The sequence below is a fragment of the Zootoca vivipara genome, chromosome 5 (genome assembly GCF_963506605.1).
Source record: "Zootoca vivipara chromosome 5, rZooViv1.1, whole genome shotgun sequence".
Classification (NCBI taxonomy): domain Eukaryota; kingdom Metazoa; phylum Chordata; class Lepidosauria; order Squamata; family Lacertidae; genus Zootoca; species Zootoca vivipara.
The window spans coordinates 9632958-9657651 of record NC_083280.1 but is presented as its reverse complement, the minus strand read 5'-3'; the positions used below and the strand labels follow the sequence as shown (position 1 = coordinate 9657651).

Here is a 24694-nt window from a genome sequence, read left to right as displayed (position 1 = left end):
AGTGATGGAGGATTGTGCCTGCTTTCCTCCTTGTCCGTGCATGCATAGGATCGGGGAGTGGCAATTAGTGTTGGTGTCCCAGAACAGAATTCAGCAACTTGGTTCTGTGATATCCATGTCATTGCAGCAAAATCACCTATTGCTGGCAGTTGCCAGCAACCTTGGTACCATAGCTGAACTAATTCAGTAGTCAGTTCGAGCCTCTAGGCGCTCCTTTTTCGATTGCTTCCTAGGCCATTCCTAGCTTGTCCACATTGAAAGTGGGACTGAGGGTTTTGATGGTCCACGTCTACCACAATGAAAATCACTCCAGGGTACAGCTTGGCTTCACCCTGCCAAGTGATAAGGAGGAGCTTGGCCATGCATCAGCTGTGGCTAAATGCTGATTTGTTATGGATCATAGTTGCACTGCAGGCAGAGTTTCTTGCCCCTCTCCATGAGATCCTTTTAACCAACCTTAAATCTACGATAGAATGGAACACAGTGGCTTTAACCAAGAATTTTGGCACGGTTGAAGTTAAGAGAGAATGTTTTTCTGTGAATATCTCTGCCTCTCTCTCCTATCTATCTCTCCCCCCCCCTCTTTCTAATTCATAGCCTTACTCTGCAATACTGTACTTCAATTTGATCTTTTAGTTTTCTCTCCCCCCCCCCTTTTTCACGCTGTGCTGTCGTCAGATATTGAAATCTAACAGGCAAATGGTAAGAGTCTGTGTTGTAGGAAGAGCAATACAAAAATCAGCAGATACAGTGTCTTTGTATCTGTGGTGAAGAATGCAGCATGTATCCTCCCTGAATACATTCAAAAATAAATGGTGGCAAGAGATTGTCTGTGTCTCACTTCAGGTGACAGCAACACCGTGTGATGGGTAGACACTTTGTGTTAAGTGAAATTTTACTCTAGCAGTACTTCTATATTATAATCCTGGAATAGATTAAGAAACCCTTGTACTAAACACAGTATTAAAGGACTGTGTGTAAACAGACTGTGTATTTCTTACAATGTGGGCACAGAGCACATGAGCATAACTGCTGCCCAAGTGTGTGCGGCTTCTCTTCATCCCCCCCCCCCAAAAAAATTGTGGCTGATTTCAGATGTTGACCATCATCTAGTGCTCCTCCGTGGACTAGTATCACCATAGCCACAAGCTGTTGGTCAGAAGTGCCTCCTGCTTGCTTGCTGGGGGGGGTCTTTGTGGGCAAGTCAAGTCGTCCATTAAGTGGTTTTGGGGTGGGGGCAGGACACAGGCCGCACTTTAAGTGAGCCCAGCAGTGCTCCTGGTTTTCAGTTTTTGGTAGCTCTCAAGAGCAGGCACCCCCAAACTTCGGCCCTCCAGATGTTTTGGACTACAATTCCCATCTTCCCCGACCACTGGTCCTGTTAGCTAGGGATCATGGGAGTTGTAGTCCCAAAACATCTGGAGGGCCGCAGTTTGGGGATGCCTGCTCAAGAGGGTTTGCTGTACAGTTTTTAGGGAGAAATTGGAAGGGCAAACCAAGAAATGGGGTGCGGGATAAATTCCCTCTTTAGGAGACTATGGTGTCTTAATATTGAGCATCTCAATAAATAGGCGTCAGAGTTGCCATGTGTTCCTTTCTTTAAAGCAGCTATTGTGTTGGGGCTGAAGATGCAACTTCCATGTACTTGGTTTCCTCCAGTGTGTGGCTAAGGGGTGAAGTGAAGATCCCTTCCTTCTCTATAGGTTTCCATTGAATACAATTTAGTAGAATATTCTTTCTTTCCTTGAACATTTCTGGCTAGAGTCTTTCATTGTCTCCATTCTGGTAACCATCGGAATGACCTGTGAAATGAAATGCATCTTCTCACACCTTCATCTAATCTACACAGCAATATTTTAAGACTTCATGGTCATTAAGGGTAGCAGTTAAAAATATGTGGTCAAGATTTCAATATCAGAGTCCAGGGAGTATATCCCAAAATCTGGTGCAGATTTAAGATGGGAGGATGTGAACGGTTACATACTTGGATTGATTACATTTATTGTAGCAGGAATACAAATACCGCAACTGATGGACATGTGCCTGAATTCTCTTAGTTCACACTGTTTTTTTCCGAAAAGTCTGCACAGCCTTGCTCTAAATTGTTGTACAGTTGATCCTTGAAATAAGTGCCCACCATTATTTTTGAGTTTTGCAGGCTCTGGTTTGCAAAATCTAAATGTGATGCTGCATTGAAAGGAAAATATCCCAACCCCAGAAATTAAAGGCTACTTGCTTTCCCACTGCTGTAGAATTTTTCAGTAGCTGGGTGTTTACGTATAATTGGCTGTCTGTCTGGTGGGGATCTGAATGTTGTAACTCATACTCCTCTTCCCTGTTTTGCTTTGCACTTCCCCCTCTTACTTTACTAAATAGTTAGCCTCTTGCATTTCTGTGCTTTCAGTAGAATTAGTTTCACCACTGTAGCTGCATCACATGTAGCTGCTTTCACTGGGGTGGGGGGAGAGTTAAAGTAACTTTCACCTGCATCTTGTAAGTAACACGCTGCATCTTGTTCTTTCTCCTTTCACAGATGTTTGGAAACTGGACATTTGGTACTCTGGTCTTCACGGTTATGGTTATAACAGTGACAATGAAGGTATAGTAACACAGTTGTGACTTTGCTATGCACATTTAATTGTCTTCGATTTCCCTAACGGTTTAGAAAGCGAGGCTTTCACACGCCTTTTCTAGCTCTTTCTTGAATGTTCAAGAACAACCAGATTTAGATGTGAACTGAATTAGTCATCTAACTTTTCATCATTTATCATTTTCACATTGAAAATTTCACCTTTCAGTGAGGCCGAGAAAGTAGGCATCCTATGTCAAATACATATTTGGATTTGGGTTATTTCAAAGGAATCTCCTTAGCTTTGGAGTTCTCAGGCAAACTTTAAAAGAATACAGAGGTACCTCTACTTACAAATGTTTCTACTTACAAATGGAGCTCCATCCGCCATCTTGGATGCGGTTTAGATAGGGTTTTTTCTAATTACGAATTTTTAGATAGGGTTGCTTCGACTTACGAATTTTTTCTCCCAATGCATTCCTATGTGATTCGACTTACTTTTTTTTTCGAGTTATGAATGTGCGTTCGGAACGCATTAAATTCGTAAGTAGAGGTACCACTGTACACCAGTTGGAAAAATTGTGTAGTTCCCAGTGAACCCTAAGAGGAAGTACTGGAAGACTTCTTTAAAGGGAACCTGTTCTGCCACCAGCCTAGGCCAAAAGGTGTCAACCAGGGAAAGAAGCGGAGTGTTGCTTTTTTCCAGCAACTGTGCAGCCTCATGGTGAACCCCCATTAAAGAGTGGGGACCACTTTTATACTAATTACAGTGGTGCCTCGCAAGACGAATTTAATTCGTTCTGTGACTCAATTCGTTTTGCGAAAAATTCGTCTAGTGAATCCCATAGGAATGCACTGAATTTTTTTAAAAAAACATTGCCCATAGGAACGTATTAATTGAATTTCAATGCATTCCTATGGGAAACCGCAATTCGCTAGACAAATTTTTCACAAAACGAATTCATCTAGTGAGGCAACCTCCGCTCGAAAAATCTCTTTAAGTGAAAAATTCGTCTTACAGGGCATTCGTCTAGCGAGGCACCACTGTAAATGTATTTTCTGTTTGGTGATTTTATGCCAACTTTGTTCTTTTGCTTTTAGATGGCTTTAGAGACTCATTTCTGGACCTGGATAAACCATTTTGTTACCTGGGGTTCCATTGTGTTTTACTTTGTATTCTCCTTGTTCTATGGAGGAATTATCTGGTAAGTGTGTGTGTGTGTGTGTGTGTGTGTGTGTGTGTGTGTGTGTGTGTGTGTTGCATGCCAACAGAAGAGCAGATTTCTTGTAGTCTGTGCTATGTGCAGGGGGTGGGAGGGGAATATTTGCTATGAATGCAGTGAAGTGGATTGATGGGAATAAGTTAAGTGACAAGTTTTAAAAGGTCAGTGAGCAGAATGCAGGATCGCCATACATATGCATGTGCCCAAGAAACTTGGATTGCTGTTATTGGCTCTTTCAAGTACTCCCCTGAGCAAGCAAGTCACAGCCCCATGGATCCAAAAATGGTGGGTAGTAATTTCAGGGGTAAATCATCTAGATGCTCTAGAACAGGCATCCCCAAACTTCAGCCCTCCAGATGTTTTGGACTACAATTCCCATCATCCCTGACCACTGGTCCTGTTAGCTAGGGATCATGGGAGTTGTAGGCCAAAAACATCTGGAGGGCCACAGTTTGGGGATGCCTGCTCTTGAACCAAGGAGCATCCCAGGACTTGAGTCAGTGAACACGCATACATACCAACGGTGTGTTAGATAGACATTCCCAAAATCTGCTCAAAAGACAAAAAGGAGTGATGACTGGTACCAGAAATTTTAAGCTACCCCTAGAAAACAGTATAAAATGTGAGTCTTCTGCTACCGGTTCCTTGCTGGGCAGTTGGGGTGGGGGTGGGGGATTCTGCATGCTTTTCCACTTTAGGCAGTGGTAAAAATTGATTTGTTCTTGTTCATTCATCTGTTTTCCTGTAACTTGTTCTTACTATTCCAGGCCATTTTTGCACACCCAAGACATGTACTTCGTATTTGTCCAGTTGCTCTCCAGTGGCTCTGCTTGGTTTGCCATAATCATCATAGTTGTCACTTGTTTGTTTTTCGATGTTGTGAAAAAAGTACTGTACAGACACCTGCAGCCCACAAGTACAGAAAAAGCACAGGTAACTTGCACCTACACGTGGTTTTTCTAACATTAAAAGAGGAGGCTTTACCAGGGAGATCCCCTGCAAGTCTAATGAACTTTTCTCTGCATATGAAACCTTTCCTGCAGTTCTCAGATGAATTACTGTGATGCTACCGTGCGTAAAATAGAAATCTCCTACTGTACATGGAAGATTGTAAATGGCTTTTTTTTTGGTTAGTCTCTTGACTAGAATGGAAGTGAAAGTAGGATTATTGCCAGGGATGGAAATTTTCAGTGATAAATATTCTTGCTTAAGGTCTTATGGATCACTGCAACTCCTCACTGATATTGGTTTTATAATCCACATGATTACAGCATCAAGGGAACTACTTTCCCCACAATTCTCATCTTCTCTTGCATGCACAGCACCTTGGATCATATTTCCTGTGCCTGGATCTGCCCCCAGCATTTCCCCCTTGCCCCGAGGACATTGTCCAGAAAAGGCATGTGTATGTAATTCCTCAAGTAACGCCATGACAGAGCTTGAGGTAATTATGGATCTGTTTTGGATGAGGCCAGACCCCGAGAAGCCTGGGCTCTATAATCTGCAGTGGCTCTGGGGAGATAGGAAAATGTCTAAAATTTGGTTTGTGAACCCAACCTTCTGCATTTGTTAGATCACCAGATACTATACCAGGTTTCCTCTTGATCCTTGGCAGCCCAAAGTACTCTGTAACAGCCTCCCGCTCTAGTGCTCCTGTCGTTTGGGGGCTGTGTTTCACTGCTGTTGGTAGCCACTAGTTCCTGGTTCATGTTCCATGGATTCCGGCATTTAAGTCATAGTGGGAGATCAGCCATTGCTGACAAGGTAGCATGTCTTATAAATGGGCATCCTAAGCATTCATTCTGAGTCTCGGTTCAAGATCAGGGAACCTTTTGGTCGGAGACATTTGGCAACAAATGTGCCCTTTTTATACACACACACACACACACACACACACACACGTGTGTGCTAATATTGCCCGTTAACGATACAGATGCACTATTCTGCATTCAGCGGATTTTAGCTGAATGCACAGTAGATCCTTCCTTACCCTTTCCCAGTCAAGCGGAGCCAAGTATGAGAAGATGATGTAGGGGCAGCACTTCCTCTGTGTACTGCCAACAGTAGAAGGTCCTGTCTTTTAATGAGTTTCATGAGAGAACTCCCTCCCAGTAGCTTCTTCCTCCTTGCGCAGGCAGTAGATCTCCTGCTGTAATACTCTGTGCTTGGCAGTCCCCTTGAGCCCTGCCTAGGCCTCTTACAAATTACTCCTGCTAGACATGACGCATGGAGAAGCATCATGGTGATTCGTATTAGGGTGATGCCTGTGAAGGTTGGTCTCCTGCTGGTATTTCCCCATCCCTGGTTTTTTTGTGTGTGATTATTTGATAAACAGAACAATCCTCTTCTTATATTCAGGATGCCACAAAATCTCTATTCAGAATCTGTACTTAACAACTCTGTCTTCCACAATACAGCCCATTGTAAACAATGCCTTCCTGAAGACCGGAACATGTTATGGCACAGTATAACATTCTGTCCAATCAGAGTGACTTGTTTATTGCTTTGAATTGTAGGTCTATAAGCCACAGGAAGACTCCTCCAGCACTTCCAATATCTGTAATTCATTTCTTATTTGTCTTGGAAGCAGACTCCATATGCAACTAGCAGGGGGGGGGAATCATTGGCTTGGATCCCATAGAGCAGTGTTTCCCAAACTTGGGTCTCTAACTACATATCCTATCACCCCTAGCTAGCAAGACCAGTAGTCAGTAATGATGGGAATTGTAGTCCCCAAACAGCTGGAGACCACGTTCGGGAAATACTGCTGTAGGGGCTCCCAGTGTAGGAAATGCAGGGAGACCCCAGTTCACTCTGCAGCTCTCTGCACCATCTGCCATGTTGTTTCTGGGGCCGCTTTTCATAGAACACAGGGCTACAGGAGGAAAGAAGAATTGGCGAAAATTGCTTTTCTCCAGCAGGCATTCCCTATAAGCAGAACTCAGTTCACAGGAAGCCTGGATCCAGCGTAGGGTGTGTGAACTTATTGTTTTATGTTTTAGGAATTCAGTTCCATTTGCATGTTTATTTTACTCAGCTTAAACTTGGTAGACTGTCCATTAGCCACCTGTGATGCTGTGCAAGGGGCAGTTGCTAGGAAAGGCCAGTTCTAGGTACAGTATTTCTTAAACAAGACTGCCAACACAGCAGCTAATATCTGCATATTAGTGGTCTTTCAAGACCTTGAACGGTCCTCCAGCAATTTGTGATGTGCAGTTAATAAAATATGATCTATATTTTGTGCAATAATGGAATGTCTCATTTGTCTGCATCTGTAAACTTCAGTCATATTTCCTTGTTGGTTGCATACAGCCTATTGAAATCAGCCTCATCCTTCCCAACCATACTGAGTCATGCCTTAAGACATGTATAAATGTGAGTTTAGTTAAGTGCAAGTGATACAAAATACATTCCATGCATTTGGATTGTATCCCTAACTACTTTTTTGCAGGCAACCCTCTAACACAAAATACTTTCTCAGGAGGTTAAAATCAAACATGGTCACTTTAGGGCAGTGCTTCTGTTTCTCCTAACAGTCTTAACGCCTGCCATATTTTATGACCCTCCTTAACTCATCATGCAAGTGACTCGTTGCATCTCAGTTTAATTGATCTTTATTTATTGTTTTTATTGAACTTTATTGTTGAATTTTCTAAACGACCTTCCTACAAATAGTATCCAAACAATTGTGGTCAGAATGGACAACGGTGGGCATCTCACAGAGGCAACAATCCTGTATCTGGACTGCACCACATTAGACCAGGGTTTACCCCCAAACCTAGAAAACAGCTAGGCTAGAATCCTCCCATTTGATGTGCTAGTCTGACCCATCTTCCATATAAATAGCTTACATAACCATCCCCTCAGCCCCCACCTGTTGCCTGAATTGGTATAGACCAGACACAGTTGATAACTCAAGTGACCACTGGTCCTGCATTTGGGAGCAGATTAGAGAATTCTCTGCTAATATTCACACCACTTAATGCATTATCTGAAATTCCTGTTTAAGTTCATCAGTTGTTAAGCTAGATTTCTTTTACCTGACTAAAACTGGCATTTAAGATGCTATTTTCAGCTCAGAAAAGGAGAAAAAATATATTTGGAACCAAGCACTGAACATTTAGCTGTAAAGGAGAATGCAATGAGACCCACATTGTGTGTCTCTCTCAAAAAAGTATGAATTTCATGTCAGTTTATGCCTAGGGAGTCAAAGAAAGTTGAAAGCGGACATCTAGCTGTTCAGAAGTGACATTAAAACAGCCAAAGTGAATGTTTACTGTTCAGCTGCTTGTGTGATTTAACTATACAATTAGTCTTGTGCTACAACAAGAATGCTTGAACTACACGATTTTACTAGTTTGCAGCTTTCATGCTTAAGTAATAAAGCATTAAATGTGTTTAGTGTTGATTTGTTGTGCGTGGGCGATGCCAATAACTGATGAAAATATGAAATAAATAGTAGCTCCATTAATCATAAATGGCTTCAAATTCATCCTCTGTATAGACAGGTCTCCTCACTTACAGTGTGCATTGTTAACATGCTAATAGAAACACTCACCAACAATGGCATTTGAAAAAGCCTTAAATTAAAATTATGTGCTCCAGTTCCTATTAATGAAGATTAGTTCATGGGTAGTCTGCTCTCGGTATATATCCAAGGGTGTGCTTTTTTTCTGTTCCTCCATTTTGTGTCATATTTGTGTGCCTGTGAAATGTTCATTTTTGGCTCAAAGCCACAGCTTCAGTTCACAGCAGCCAAGTTTGCAGGTGTCATTAAGCCAAACTGTGGCTTGGCATGAGCCCACTGGCTCCCTCCCTGACTCTCTTGACCTCGTAGCTAAGCCATAGTTTGACACGTTGTCCGAACCTAAGATTGTGCTTAAAGTCTCTCCTCCTTAACCATGTTCTGTAGCCAAGGTTTGTCCTGTGGTTGCAAATTATGGTCAAGCAGTTAGAGGAGCCTTAACCATGATCCCTGGTTTGGACAACACGCTGAGTCAAACCTTTGCTTAGCTGCCATCCCACACTTGCTGAAAACCCCCCAAGGAGGAGCAAAGTGGATTCAAGCTCCTCTCCAGGAGAGAGAGAGAGAGAGAGTGCATGCATTTGTGTGGTCACAGTAAAATATATTCTGGCTTACCATGATGTGCAAACCAGTCCATGGTTGCTGTGCAACCTCCTTCTCTTGGCTTTTGTACCAGAGCTTATGTAAAACTTTGTTCGCCTATCCCTATTTTCCACACCCACCCACCACCCACAAGAAGGGAAGTTGAAAATGGGATGGCAAAGACCAAATGACATGGATGGTGTTAGAAGTTGACCTGCTTGTATTAAATCCCCTATGTGGAGGAACACTGGTTTGCAACAAGTTAAAAAAACAAATGCAGCCAGGGAAGCCACACTGTGCAGGTCGAGCGTATGTTGCCCATAGCTGACACAGCCGTGTGTTAATTCAGCGCAGTGCATTCTTAATTTGCTGCGAACATACGATTTTCCTTTTCCTTTATCAAACCATTACCGCCCATATTGGGCTAAGTGACGCGTGTTAACCATTCGGAAACCAGTGTCCCTGCGCTTATTTGCTCTGCCTATGAGATTAGTCCCTGCATTTTGGAAAAAAAAGATCTTTGACTCTAAAGATCCTGTCCTGTGTCTGTCTTTTTATATATATATATAATATATAAAGGTGACTGCTTCTTACTGACCTGTGTGTTCCATCCCTTCTTTGTCCACCTGTAGATGTACTCCAGCAGAGTTGCTTTAAGCGAGGAATGCATCGCACTGCAGCCATTGTCCAGGGCTCCGAGTCAGCTGAGCAAAATTAGGTAGAGTAGGAGGAGCAGCTCCTTACCCACTTTTATGCATGCTGAAGGCCAGCTAATCAGCAATGAGAGAGAAAAGGGGGCAAGAGGCATGGTCAGTGGTGTGGACTGAGAGCGCAGTAGCGGCAGCGCACATTCGTGCCTTCCTGTCTCCCACACAGCCCTTAGCTTCGCTCTGTGTTTGCAGACCCAAATGCAGCATGCATTTTGAAAACAAAAATAGTTCTTCTTGGGGGGGTGAGGGTGAGGTTGCAAGCATGACGATCAATGTTCAGAATCCCAAGTCTACTCCCCGCTCTGCTGTATAAAATAACAAAAATCTTTCAAGCATGGTCCCAGCGCTTCTGCTTAACTTAACTATCCATGATGTTAACTGCTTTCTGCATGTCGGGCAGTTGCAGCTGCAGCAAACATAACTGTTCATTCTTGACTACTTTGACTTTTGCTAATTCGATTTAAAAAAAAAAAAAGCACAAGTGATGGGCAACTTCCTTGTGGTTTGTGTATATATGTGTAAACATTGTGCAGCTTTATATTGTGTTTTGTACCTGAATGCCCTATGGATGTGTTTATTGTAAGCAAGGGGTTGATGGGACGGTGTTGATTAGACTGAGTCATAGCTGCCAAGTTTTCCCTTTTCTCGCGAGGAAGCCTATTCAGCATAAGGGAAAATCCCTTTAAAAAAGGGATAACTTGGCAGCTATGGACTGAGTGAATGCATTGCCAGCCAAAACATGCTTCTAATGCACTTGATCAGCAGGTGATCTACAGGGATGGGACTTAAAGAGAGCAAATAAAGGAGAAATTTGCACAAAAATAAAGGCCCAGTTTAAAGGCCTGTTGGCCTCCAGCTCTGCTCTTCATCCGTGTTATAAGGTGGTGTTTCGCATCCAAGGTTTAAAACTGACATCCTGAATTACAACTGTGAATTACGAATTCAGACATGCCTACCTTTCCGAGCTTAACATGCCAAGATATGCACAAAGCCTTCTGCCCATGTGCTCTGTCCTCCTATTGGCCCTTTCCGGCTTTTTGGATGCACTGCGATTCACTTCCTGGATCAATCTGCCATAGTTCCAGGTTGCATTTGAATCGGGGAATCTTGAAACACAGTTGGAAGTTGTTTTAAAGGTCCTGGCCTTGTTCCAGCTGTGGTAACTGTAGTTTTTCAGCTCGGACATAATGGGGAGCTACTGTTAATCAAACTCTGAAGTATTCTTTCATGATGGGCCGAAAAAGAGCATGTGCACACAAGGCTCGTGCATATCTTCGTGAATTAAGTCAATATACATTTCTCCGAACTGAGCTGAATTGGTTTTGCAGCGGAGTCAATACAGATGCTTCTTTGGCAGTGTGTAAACAAACACTTTCCAATCTGACCTGTCAAAAATTTGAATTGTCGAGACTTCTTGTCCCTGGCGGGTAGAATGTCATCAGAATAAGTACTAATAATGTGTCAGCATTGACTGTGATATGTGGAAGTACTCATATGATCTCTTGGGCATCACACAGGCTTTGTGGTTTTCAGCCTATCCAAAGCACATTTCCCCCAGTTCGCATAGTTTTAAGCCGATAGCATATCTTATAGCAGGCATCCCCAAACTTCGGCCCTCCAGATGTTTTGGACTACAATTCCCATCATCCCTGACCACTGGTCCTCTTAGCTAGGGATCACGGGAGTTGTAGGCCAAAACATCTGGAGGGCCGCAGTTTGGGGATGCCTGTCTTATAGTGATTGATTACTCCTTCCACATTTTTTTTTTGTGGGCAGCCCTCAAATATATATATATCTGCTTTCTGCCTTGGGCGTTGATACCCCCAAATGGGTTTAGAATCACCTGTTGCTCGAAGGCAGGAAATTGGGGAAAATGAAACTTGGCCACTGAAGTACTTGTGCTTCTTCTAGCCGTACCACACCATACAAGTGGCTCATTCCATTTACCTTTATTTTCAAAAGTCATAAGCAGCCTTTCTGCCACGGTGGTGGTGTGGAAGTGTAGTGGGAAAGGTCAGAAAACTGACACAGAACAGTGAAAACACAAACCACCCAAGTGCTTTTGCAGAATGATTTGAGTTTCAGCTTGATTTCTGTCATTTAATAGTAAATATTGATGTTTCCCAAGGCATTAAAATCTCACAAGAAGAACTCTACTCCATCTGATAAAGGCGTGTCTAGTCCAGCATCCTGTTTCCTATGGGATGCCCACAAGCCAGGATTTACGTGCCATAGCATTCTACCCATTTGCGGTCCCCAGAAGCAGGTATTTAGAACCACACTGCCTCCAACGGTGGTTCGTAGTCACTGTGGTTAGTAACCACTGACAGCCGTAATCTCCATTAATATGGTTGACCTATTAAACCTTTTGAATTTGGTAGTAGTACAGCTTTAGCCAGCAAATTCCATAAACTAAACCCAGGGTTTCCCAGACTTGGGTCCCCAGCTGTTTTTGGACTACAGCTCCCATCATCCCTGACCACTGGTCCTGCTAGCTAGAGATGATGGGAGTTGTAGTCCGACAAAGGTGGAGACCCACATTTGGGAAACCCTGGTCTGGCTATTTAGTGCGTGAAGTGCTTCCTCCTTCTGTCTGTCCTGAATCCTCAGCCATCGCAATAGATGGCCTCAGATTCTGGCATTATGAAAGAGGGAGAAGCCTCCCTGCACCGTCTCCATGCCGTGCATAATTTTACATGCCTCTCTTTTGTCTCTCCTCACGTTTTTCTCCAAAACATTTTAGTCATAGGGCACTTGTTCCAACCACTTCATGGTTTTGGTTTCCCTTTTCTTCAGCTTTCCTGGCAATAATATAATGGGGTACAGCAACCGGAATCATACATGATATTCCAAGTGCCATCAGACCATAAATTTGTATAAACACATTATGTTGTTGCCTGTTTTATTTTTGGGTTCTTTCCGTGGAATTTGCTCCCTTCTCAGCAACCACGTGCAAGGGCGACATTTACATTGAGCTATCAACTATGATCCAAAATCCCTTTCCTAGTTAGTCGCTGGCTGCTACTAAATGTCAAAATCAAAAACCCAATTCCATGGTTGCTGCCGTCATTCAGCAATCAAATGACCCAGTATCTCTTTTTTGATCTTCAACAACAACAAATTCTGATGCTGTATTAGCAATAGAAATGAAGAAAACCTTAGTCTGGAGGTAGTGGTGGATTCTGCTGTTTTCCAGACATGAGTAAGTCATTCCAGACATTAGTTTTGCAGACATGAATAAATGGGTCCCTGTATCTCTGTTTATATGCTGCTTTTCTTCTGTTGTCAATAAACTCTTACGCATTTCTGCACCTTTCATCAGAATAGCAGCTTTCAAGTAACAGAAATATTAAGGATAACGTTGATCTTATACTTTTGGATGGAGTTAAGACTTGCCAGAAACATTAATTCAGCACCTCATAATTGTGGGTGTTTCCCAGCATGCTTTGCTAAATCTGCAAAAGATAAAAGAGGGAGGCCATAAGCCAAATACTTTAATGCAGGCTTCCTCAACATTGGCCCTCCAGATGTTTTTAGACTACGATTCCCATCATCCCTGACCACTGGTCCTGCTAGCTAGGGATCATGGGAGTTGTAGGCCAAAAATATCTGGAGGGCTGAGTTTGAGGAAGCCTGCTTTAACTGTTCTTCAGGCTTACTGATAAATGACCCCTCCTAGCTAAAATGTTAATTACCATTTACCAGGAAGGCCAAAAGGGATTCCACATGGCAATGTAGCTTCATCGGTAAATGTATTGAGCCTAGGACACATGGTTTAGCTATTTTGTTAACTATTTGCTGCTGGAAGAGTTGATATGCTAAAATCTCAATTGGAGCAGTGTAGTGTTTCAGGTTATATCAGTTCTTCCTTGACTGGAGATGCAGGAATGAGCATGCCACCGTATTACAAAGCCCACAGAAGCATAAAGCCTTAAGCTCAATGGCTTTCTATCTTTAAAACCTGCGAACAAATTTGTAAAGCAGGATACGGATCACTTTAATGGATAAATGTCTAATAGCCTGTAGTTCCACTGAGCTTACAGGACTAAGGCTGCACACATGAGAGTAAATACCATTGAACTTGGTGCCATTTACTTCTGAGGATCAGGCTGCAAGCCCCCTCAAATTTAAAGCTATTCAGCCTAATTCCCTGTTTCCAGGAGAAAGTTGTGTTCCAGAACCTGGGGCATTGGCCAGAGTGCCTTCACAAAAGGTACTATGAAATCTGAAGTTCTAATTTTGAAGCTTGCAAATACTGCAGTTAAAAACGGTTTGCTAGTTTTCATGGAAAGCTGACTTGGGAGTATACTACTTTAAAAAGCCCTTGGAGGTTTTATTGATCAAGTATGTGAATCTTGTCAAATGAAAAATAAATACCAATTCAAAGCGCATTGCAAATCAGTACTCTCCTGAAAAACAATGAGCATAGTAATTACCTTTAGATTTGTTTAGATCAGTGTTTCCCGAACTAGGTCTCCAGCTGTTTTTGGACTAACTCCCATCATCCCTAGCTAGCAAGACCCAGGGGTCAGGGATGATGGGAACTGTAGTCCAAAAACAGCTGGAGACACAAGTTTGGGAAACCCTGTTTTAGATCTCATGCTTTTTGCTTTTACCAATATAAATCTGATCTTGGACAATATCTCATGTGAATGACATTATTTCCCCAGGAAAGAATCCCCCATTGATCATTCTGAAGTTGTGAAGTAAATCAGGCAGGAACCAGGAGCATGTTGACCCAAAGCAATAGTAAGGTGGTTTAAATATGCTTTTAGTGAAAGTTACAACAGTCAATAGAATAGTGCCATTAGATATTGTACATGAAGTACATTGAAAAGGGATGCTACAGCTACAGGAGCTAGGAATTAACTCCTTTCTAGCAGAAGCACATGCAAAACAGCAGACCAGTGTTCCCCTTATTTTGTTTTAAAGCCCTAATTTGTTTATGTACGTCATGAATTGGATTTCTTGTGTTATATTTACAAGATATAAAAATTCATCCCCGCCCATTTCATCTTTTTTCAACGAAGCTCACTTACATTACTGAAAAGCAACTGTCTTCAGTAACGCTCAGGTCCGTATTTACCCTGCAAGGAAGAGCATTTTCTGTGAAATCACAACTGAGGCAGGGGGTGGATCCAAGTGCGTTCTGGCAACTTGACCATAAGTCATTGCAAGCTGCTGCAGAGAAAAAAGGGAGAGAAAGTAGCCACTCCCTCTATGGTCATCAGAGATACCTTGGCAAACCAAGAGAATTCCTGGAATTTTTCATTCTATTCTCAGAGCAAGTTGTAGGAGCAAGGGGAAAAGGTTGATTGTATTATAATAATTATTAATTGCATTTATATACCACATTTTCCTCCAAAGAGCTCAAGATGGGAAACATTGTTCTTCCCTTCCTCAATCCCTACAACAACCCTGCGAGGTAGATTGGGCTGAGAGGCAGTGACTGGCTCAAAGACACCCAGTGAGCTTCATGGATGACTGGGGATTAAAACCTGGTCTCCCAAGTTGTTGTCTTGACACTAATCACTATACCTTGACACTAATCACAGGCTTGAGTTTCTACATCTTTTTGTCTTAAATTAGCCACTGTCCCTGGGTCTAGTTCAGCTAGCAGGGCGTGCTGCTTAAGCCATTAGCCTTTGACACATCTTCCCCCACAATTCATCACAATTTATACAGCCACCAGCTGTGGAAACTAAGACCAGCCATGCTCAAGTGCCAGTATGCCTCTCTCGGGTCCAATAAAGCACACGTCTGTAGCCCTTTTCATGGTACTCACCATTGTGCAAGGTGCTATACAGAACACAGGGGATGGCACTCAAGACACCCTGGTTTGCAGGTAACGTTCCCCAGTGGATTAAAGTACCACAATTGCTGCATTGCTCAAGCATAGAACCAAATCACTTATGACAGATTGCTGATTAAACATTTGCATCTTCTCTGTTTAATTTTTGTTTTCTGTTCACTGGCATTTCAGCTTGTGGGTAAGCGAACTGCATACAACTAGCATTGAGAATGTTGCCCTGAGCACCTCGTTTACTTGAGTGTAACGGCTGTCTTTATTTCTGTAGAACGGCTGGGTGCTTTATAAGGTCTATTGCTTTTTGTGTCCTTTTTTAGATGGAAGAAGAAAGGGGTTCAGTCACCTCAGCATGTGATTTTACTGGAGGCAGGCACAGAGGGGAGGACAGCAGGCAACTGCTAACAGATGTTCTTAGGCAGCGAGAGTGACCGTGTGCCCTAGGTAGTACCCGAGTTCTATATCCTAATAATTTAGCTCATCATGAATTGATTCATCTGTGGTGCCCTGTGCCCTGCACTTTTCACCATGAAGCACTTTTGACACCTTGGCATGCCTCCGGTTTTGTGTTTTTCCTAACAAACTCGATCACTAATATTGTCACATTGATTTAATTTGGTTTCTTAATTCCATTAGGAACTAATGGGGGGGATGGGGACGTGCTGCATTGGTCTGAAGGTTTTTTTTAAAAAGCGTTTTACGACCACCAATTATATTTAAAGTAGGGGAATGGCTAGTCTTGTGGCCTTCTGGATGTTTTTGAATTCCAAGTCCCATCAGCCCCAAGTAATATGGTCAGTGCTCAGGAATGATGGGAAGGCCACATGTTGGTTATCCTCCTCTGAAATGTAGCAGATTTCAGCTAGTTCCTTTTATTTTCGTAGCCTGTAGTCTGGTCTGCTCTAGGATGTCCATAGATATTTTTTCCCCCTTCTGAGGTAAGACTTCCTGGGTAGGACCCAAGAGATCTGTCTGTAGGAGTGCCCATTAGTTTCCTGTGCAAGGAACAGGTGGAGAGAGACCTGAAGTGTCCAGGGGCACTGTTCTCAAATGCAATAAAATATGTCTTGGTAAGTAGAAGTTGGGAGAAAATATATAAATTATATTTCGGCAGGACTGTGGTGACGTAGGAGTGAATAGAAGAAAGAGGAGAGAAGGGCATTAAGCTGTCTAATAATAATAATAATAATTTATACCCCGCCCATCTGGCTGGGCTTCCCCAGCCACTCTGGACAGCTTCCAAAAGAAAATTAAAAACATGATAAAATGTCAAACATTCAAAACTTCCCTAAACAGGGCTGCCTTCAGATGTCTTCTGAAAGTCAGGTAGTGGTTTATTTCCTTGACATCTGATGGGAGGGCATTCCACAGGGCGGGCGCCACTACCGAGAGGGCCACCTGCCTGGTTCCCTGTAACCTCACTTCTCACAGGGAGGGAACCGCCAGAAGGCCCTTGGAGCTGGACCTCAGTGTCTGGGCTGAACGATGGGGGTGGAGACACTCTTTCAGGTATACTGGGCTGAGGCTGTTTAGGGCAGGGGTGTGCAGACTTAAGGCTTATGAGTCTTATGAGTAGAAAATGGCTGTAAGTACCAGCAATAAGTTTCAATGCAATTGACAATTGCAGCGTTTGTGAGATTTCTAAAATGGTTTTGAAGTTGTACAAAAAGTTGTGACGCTTCTGACATGGGTTTCAGCTGAGATGTTGAATTGTATGTAATTGTTGCTTTCCCCCTCACTAACCATTTGGGGTTTTTTTTGGGGGGGGGGAATCCTCAGTGCCTTTCTTTCTGCTAGCCAGTTTCATACTAACTAATAAGACTTTTTTTGTTCATTTCAGCTTGAATGCCCCGCTGCTTGTTTACCCTTTGTGCTATTGGTGGTTGTTAATGTTACTACTTTCAACATGGTGTTTTTTTCATCCTTTGCCCAGCTCTGTCTCCCCAAACTCCCTAATTCAAATGGAAATAATTTTATTCATTGGTATTTGTACCACACACTTCCTCCAAGGAGCTCCAATCACCTACCTTCTCAGGTTTAGCACCTTGACGCCACGTAAGAAAACAGATGTCCCTTGGTTTGCTTCTCGATAAAAAATCAGGCCTGGTGGTAGCAGCAGCTGTTGGCAGGATGTCAGGCATATGCCAATTCGAAATGGTTTCCTCGTCGTTTCCTTTTTTCAAATTTCTCTCCATTTACGCAGCCACAGCAGTGATTCCCACTTGTTGAGTTCAAACCCAGCAGGTCAATGAGACTTTGTCAGTAGGTTGCCGAGTCAAAGCTGCTTTTGACCTTGTGGGCAGTGCTGGAAAGTGGGGAATGGAACAACGGGGGCAGATGTATGGTCCTGGTTAGGCCAATGAGAACACAGAAATATCTAGTGGGGCACCGTGGGTCAAGGGAAAGGGGTGGGTATCCTGGGTCCCTAGCTAATGTTGTTGTTGTTTTGGCTTCCCATTTTGGATCCAGTGCAAAGGAAAGCGCTCTCATTCATGGCAAGGTGTCCAGGTTTTAAATGGTGCCCCATCTCTGCTGCATTATACTGAATTGCCCAACGTAAGTTTACAGGATCTGTAAGAAGGATGCGTGTAGGCTAGCTCATACAGTACATACTGCGTTCATGATCCTAAGATTTGTGTAGCTTTCTCCCCCCCCCTTTCTCTAAAGAGATTTATGACCTGTAATAGAAAAGAAAGGGGGAAAAGATTAGGAATCTGATATGCTGATCTCTCCTTTGTCTTCCCTACCTGCCCCCACCCCCACCCCCTCAGTTTACTGAGACAAGTGCAGGTATCAACTGCTTGGACTCCATGTGCTGCTTCTCAGATGGAGAAACAGCATGTGCGCCTCTTAGAAGAATGCTGGAGCGAATGATGGGGAGCTGCAGCCCAACGCGAATCAACAGGTGTGGAATTTCTCTCAATTGCCTTTGCTGCCGACGGTTCTCTTATAAACTGGAGCACGATGAGCCAGCAGCTGTAGATGTCTAATGAAAGGCAGGAGGCACTTCTCGTAGGGCCCACCCACCCCCCTTTTTTATTTTTGGATCTCAAAAGATCAGTGTTTCTGCTTCTCCTGGAAGCCCTTTCAATGGAGTGCAAGAAAGGAAGCTGCCTTTGTATTTGTATTTTGTTCCGAAAACTTGCTGAATTTCCCCCGCAACGTTGTCCGATCCAGCAGCTGCAGTGTGCCTAGAGTGGCTTTGACCTACACACGGAGCTGCACATGAGCTGGGGCTCCCCTGCTCTCTGCAATACCAACAAGTGATCCGAGTGCATTTGCCAGGGAGCAGAAGAGAGTAGCTTCTGCTCATGCCAAGCTTTGTGTGTGTGCCGCAGTCCAAAAAAAAAAGCTCCGTTTTTTTGCTTTTCCTTTTCTTGTGTGCATATATCAATGTGACCCCCCCCTTCTCTCTTGCCTTGTATTTCCTTTTCCTCAAAATCTGATCACTGTCCTGATTTATTCCCCTGATTTAGCTCTTTCTTTTGTTCGCAAATTAGAAAACTGTTTGTGCAATCTCTTGTTTGTTCAGTGTCTGTCTGCTCACTAGTCATATATTGCAATGTCTGATTCTAGTTCTACAAAGGTTGCATTTTCTTCCCTGAAATATAACTTCCTCTGTAAATGTAAAAGGAACGCTTTGGGGAGGGTGTTGTTTTATTTTGGGGCTTTTATTTGTTCATTGGCAGTGGAAGGTTTTTTTCAAAAAAAAATTTTTTTTAACAATATGGAACAGGAGTTTTATATACTTATAATTGAACCAAAACTTGACAGAGCCAAAACTGCTCAAAATAACAGTTTTTAAATTTTCAGGACTTTTCCACTTCTATCTGCAATACATGCCATTCAGAAATCAGTGCTAAATGTTCCTTCAGTTGTAGATACCTGTTTTTTATTATTTTAAAAAAGCAGTATATCCAATAGAGCCCATATAAATATCCTTGATGAGCGCGGTTATGTTTGTAACCGTTTTAGAACAGCAAATTTTAGAATTGCAGAATTTGCCTGCAACTTCATCTTTCTGCTAAAACTAGGGTAGCCGGAAGGAAACAGCGTGACAAAAACACACAGAGAGATTTGTGGGGTAGAAAATCACCTGTTGCAGCTGAGTTTCTCCTAACACCTCCGAATGATAACATGTTCTGGAAAATCATAGCCACTTCACTCACTCTCCGGCCCTGCGGCCACCGTACTACTCGGAGCTAAATCATGGATAGACTTAAGAGTTGCGTGAAAATCTGGCTCGCATGCCAACACGCCACTCAAGAAAAAAAAAATTGGTTGCAGCTCATGGTTTGCTGGAAGTGAGACAAACCATGAGCACAGATTCTCATGCAAGGCAAGAGTGTGCAGCTGTGGTTTAGCTCTGAGTAGCAGCAGCAGGAGCAAGACTGGGGGTCTCATTCTTGCTAAGCCATCATTGGGTTTAGTGTTATTTGCAAACCAGGCCAATATCGCAAAGGTTCTGGCTATGCATGGTTCTCACAAAAGGTAGGTATAATCTGCTTCATGTTGAACTTCAGCTAACAATTCTGGTGGTTTTTGCTTTTGTTTCTGCATCATCTATAAGTGTATGGCCAGCATGGTGTGATTAAAGTCTCCTATTTGACAGAATAGTACCCTCTCGAACTTACCATGCATCTTAAAAAGCAATCTGAGAACATGACTTGGCACCATCCCAGCGCCCCCTGCAGCATTTTCTGTTGTGATTTTAAATTCTGCTGAAATAATATGGTTTGCCTTTAGATCATCACTTGAAAGAGACTTATTGATTTTCCTGGCCCAGTTTTACTTTGTAATTGCACAGCACTGTTCCTCAGACAGTTTGGAATTTTAGCTCGTCTCTTCGCCCAAGATTATACTGCAGCAATTGTAGAGTAAAAGTTCATTCCCTAAAATCATGGATTTAGAGCTGTTGTGCTCTAGACACGGAGTAGATGTTGCCCAAATCACTGTGATCAGAGACAAACAGGACAGTATCAGTCTTCAGTATTTCTTCCCCGAATCTATCAGAGCAGTGAGGTGTGCACCGAGAATAAACTCTTGGGCACCTGGAGTCCTCATTCACTTTCATGAAAGGCTGCAGAGCATGTATTCAGATCAGCTGCTGCACTGGGAATGAATGGGGAACCTGTTCTTAGCAGAGAACCCCTAGTGTCTGTTCTGAGTCATTGGACCAGGGTGAAATAAGTAAGCTTAGTGACAGTAGTCTCACCATCTGCTTATGACTGATAACACTGTGGGTGTGAGCTGAGAACTTTCTAGTTATCTGTCCCAGGACTGTCTGTTGTCAAATGAAACACACATCTTCAGGCTCTGTTTTCCATATTATTTGTAGTACATGTAGAACATCTGTTTGAGCCATTTCAGTTATCCACTTCCAATATTACGATTTTTCCACATGGCCAACGGGTCCAGTATCCATCAAGTCTCTTGACTTACCCATGCTAACAATTTACCTGGTTTATTGGCTCGAAGACATTGTATGACACCCATGTTTACCAGCACTGAATATTCTGTCAAATAAGAGGATTTGGAATGTGAAATCAGTACCTGGTGACATTCTGAATGGGAATGCTTTTGTTTCATCTAATGGTGTTAAATGCTTGGAGTGAAGGGGAAATGGGTACAGCACTTGAAATCCTCTTTTAATGCTTTAAAATTAAAATATGATTTCTATTCTGAGCTTTCATTGATTTTTCAAAACAAGAATTTGTGCATGACTTTTCTAAGTTGCCAAAATATGTTGCTCGTCTGTCTTCCACCAATCAAACTGTTCGTCATTCCATTAGTCACTCAAGTGTTAATACTGGATCGTGTGGTTTTATTAATGATACAGGTTCATAGCTACTTCCTCAAGATATTTCAGATAGCTGGGATGGAGATGGATGTTTCCATTATTATTTATTTTTGTTTTTTGTTCCAAATGTGTGTGTTTTTAACTTCCCAATCTCTCTCCTGAAATACATGTGGCACAATCTCATGCCACTAATATGCATCTTTAACCGCAGAACACAAAGTTTTTGCGCTCATTCCAGTGAGAGGAAAATATTCCACAATGACTAGACGATCCTGCTCTTCACTGCATGCCACGGCTGACTAACCTATGGCCCCTTCCATATGTTGACTTGCAATTCTCATTGGCCCCATCAAGTGTGACCAATTGTCAGGGGTGGTGGATATTGTTCTGAGGGGCCATAGGTTAGTCACCTCTAGTGCATGATAAGCAGCAATTCCCCTGTAGACAATCCTGAGAATCCTCCCCCACAGGGTCCCGAATCATGGCCACTACATGAAAACAAGCCCCATATGTGTAAAGGGGCTTTGTTTACATAATTATGAGCTAGTAACAGGGGTGCTTCAAACATGAAGCTATTTCCCATTTTTCTGGGTCTGGGAATGTTCTGTTGATCACATGCAAAATGTTACAACGCACAGATTCATCCCTGGCCATTGGCTGTCCTGGCTGGAGCTCATGGGATTTGGAGTCCAGCAACATCTAGAAGGCCTTGGGTTCCCCATCCCTGTTTTTAAACTATTCGCATTAGATGGGGAAAGGATGGACCCTTGGCTCACTTCCTTTTGCTTTTCTTTTTTAATCCTTTTAAAAAATCCCCCTCCCCACTTTTTCCAAACAGAAATTCACATTTCCAGTCAGCAAAACTTCTTTCTTATTGTTACTTTAGATCATGGAGCTCTACGGAACCCTTCTATACCAACGACCGAAGCATCTTGACGTTGTCCACAATGGACTCAATCATATGTTGAGACTTTTCTCGGTGTCTTGTGGAAATCCATAAGTTTGCTAGCTTACAAACAGATTCAGTAGCATACCACTGGTTTAGCAAATCTGCTATCCACCTCCCACCCCCAATTATTATTTTTTTAAGAAAAATATTTTTGTCCTGGAGTGTCTCTTATTTCCCCCCAAATTGTTGCAGAAGATTTAAGGAGATTTTCCTCTGGGTTCCATGCCAAACAGCCTGGGTGGAATAGTCTGTATTTCATTTGAATGTTGCTGGAAGGCAATTATGATTTGTTCTACTGTAAGAATATTGATTTTGAAGGTTCCAGCTTATCATTTGCAACGAACCATGTTGAAAATGCCATTTAATGGAGCCGAAACTTATTGGCATTCTTCAAATGGATACTCTTGGTTTTCCATGATCGAGTCAATCAACAACAATATGTTGGAATCACTTTAAAATGAATGACGTGGTTTGATTTGCTCTCCAGAGATCTGTACTCTTAAGAAGATAATCAAGATAGGACATTGCTGGCACTGTTAATGTGGTAGCTGCATCATCTCCACAAATTTGAGAGCTCAATATTTGTCATACCCTTGTCAGACTACCTGGAAGTTTTGAACATGGAAAATCACAGCAACGTGTTGTTGAATGAATAATAGCTTTGTTCCCCAGGCATGCATGATTTTTAGGGGGTGCTTTTTGTACACATTCCCCCCCTCCATATATTTATTTAGTAATATTATCCTCTTAATACGAGAGCACTTCTAAGCAGTTAATTATTCCCCTGCTTTGTGCAGGGACTGCAGACTTAGTGGCAGCCCTTTTATGAATCCCATATCACCCCTGTGCAGGAGTTCACATTTCAAAACGCAACCCCTGTGCAAATTGCTCGCACGTCCACTGCAGTTTCCTTTTTGAGCCAAACAGGTCATGAGTGGCACTGAGAAGAGCATCTTCCTGGTGGAGGAAAAAAAAACCCACAATGTATAAAATGAGGCCATTGTGTTTTGTTTCCGTATCGGGGCTCAACCGCATTGAGTGCAGTGAGCTCATGACACCCATCATCTTTTGCCAGGCACCAGTGGGGTTGCTGCTCTCACCAGCCAAATGCCCCTATAATGTCCGCTTTGGAATTCCCATTTCTTTCCCCACCACGCTGCTTTTGAGGCAGCCTTAACTAGCTGTGTTGGTGGCTGCTTCCAAAAAATGCAGCAAGCCTCAAAGAACCCCGTTCTGTGTTTGGATCTCATTGCATTGACCTCTGGGTTGGGCTCTCTGCTTGCAGACACTGTCACTTTTAGGAATGGCTGCAAGTGTTGTGTTTTTTGCCACAAGTTCATGTTTTCCTTAGAGGGGGGGGAGGGTAACAATTCCATATACGCCAGCAGCACTGTGACACAGCTCCCGTGCATTTCAATTTAGATACGCAAAGGAAGGAAGGCGCTCCCGATGGATGACACCCCTTGTGATCAGATAGCTGCTGTTTGCATAAGTGATTTTGTCTCCATTTTTTCTCCTTATTCAGTCCATTTTGTCAGTGACATAAACCACTAATTCATACATCCTGTTGCCCTCCTGGTTTTTCATTTCATCTTTTCATTTCATCTTTTCAGGCAAAAGGTTAGAAAAGGCATCAGGCTTGACAAATAATCCAGCTCCAAGCATTTATTGAAATGTATAACTTAAGTTACTTTTTTTTAAAAAAAAGAGAGAGTGTGTTTGAAGAGTTAGATTTTTAAATATTTTTGTCCATAGTTGCACAATTCTTATTTGAAGAGTGATTGACTTCATTTTTTCAAAACTTCCCATTTCTCCCCCCTCTCTCTCCTCTCCCTTCCTCAGTGTATGTAAGGGCGCAGAAGAAGCATGTATTTAACAAATTCAGGAAGCGTATAAGAGTCCATCTGTCCAAGCCCAGGTATAATTTTCTATCTGAGGGGGGAAAGCAAAGTCAGAGAAGATTTATTTCATTATACCATTTGTTTTGTGCATGAGAAACAGGACCTGGGGTGAATGGAAGCAGAGCTAATATATTTTGTATTGGACCACAGATGCTTTTATAATTTTATTTTATTTTTTTAAAAAAATGTTTGTGCATTTTGGTTTCTTGGTCTGATTAGTTCTAGGTTCAGCCATAGGCAGAACAAAATGAATCAGGTGTGAAATTCATGAATTATAACATATTTGTACCTGTTAAGACCAGCCAGGAAAAGTAGAGTGGGCCCATTTCCCCGCTTTCCTTTTTTTTAGGTAAGGGGTAAGTTCTGTTAAATCTCTCTAGTTCACGGAATACAGACAAGGAAGCCTAGTGTCAAATTAGCATTGTGTATTGCCGATCCTCTGGAAGAATCTGAACTGCAAAATGAAATTCATACAATCAGTTCAGCAATCAAATGTTCATACAAGATTCCCAGTCCAAAACCCTGCGAAGAGGCATGATGTACGAACAGGGCCATCTTCATTCATATCACTATGGAAGCCTTCGCCAGGTAGGAACTCGAGCAAGGAGCCGTCTGCAAAAACGTTGGCA

The 24694-nt window shown here is 42.6% G+C and overlaps 1 protein-coding gene across 7 annotated transcripts in view; it reads left to right on the top strand.

Annotated features, from left to right (window-relative positions):
- The window catches only part of ATP11B (ATPase phospholipid transporting 11B (putative)), an 80151-nt gene extending 56292 nt beyond the window's left edge, over positions 1-23859 (top strand). The window contains exons 26-31 of one of the 7 annotated variants that reach the window (XM_035134138.2): positions 2534-2599; positions 3671-3774; positions 4560-4725; positions 9532-9617; positions 18187-18320; positions 22102-23859. In XM_035134138.2, the coding sequence (XP_034990029.1) occupies positions 2534-2599; positions 3671-3774; positions 4560-4725; positions 9532-9617; positions 18187-18289 (525 nt within the window). In that variant the 3' untranslated portion in view covers positions 18290-18320; positions 22102-23859. The other 6 variants (XM_035134140.2, XM_035134137.2, XM_035134142.2 and 3 more) reach the window with 6 other exon arrangements.
- Positions 23860-24694: the final 835 nt, after the last annotated feature.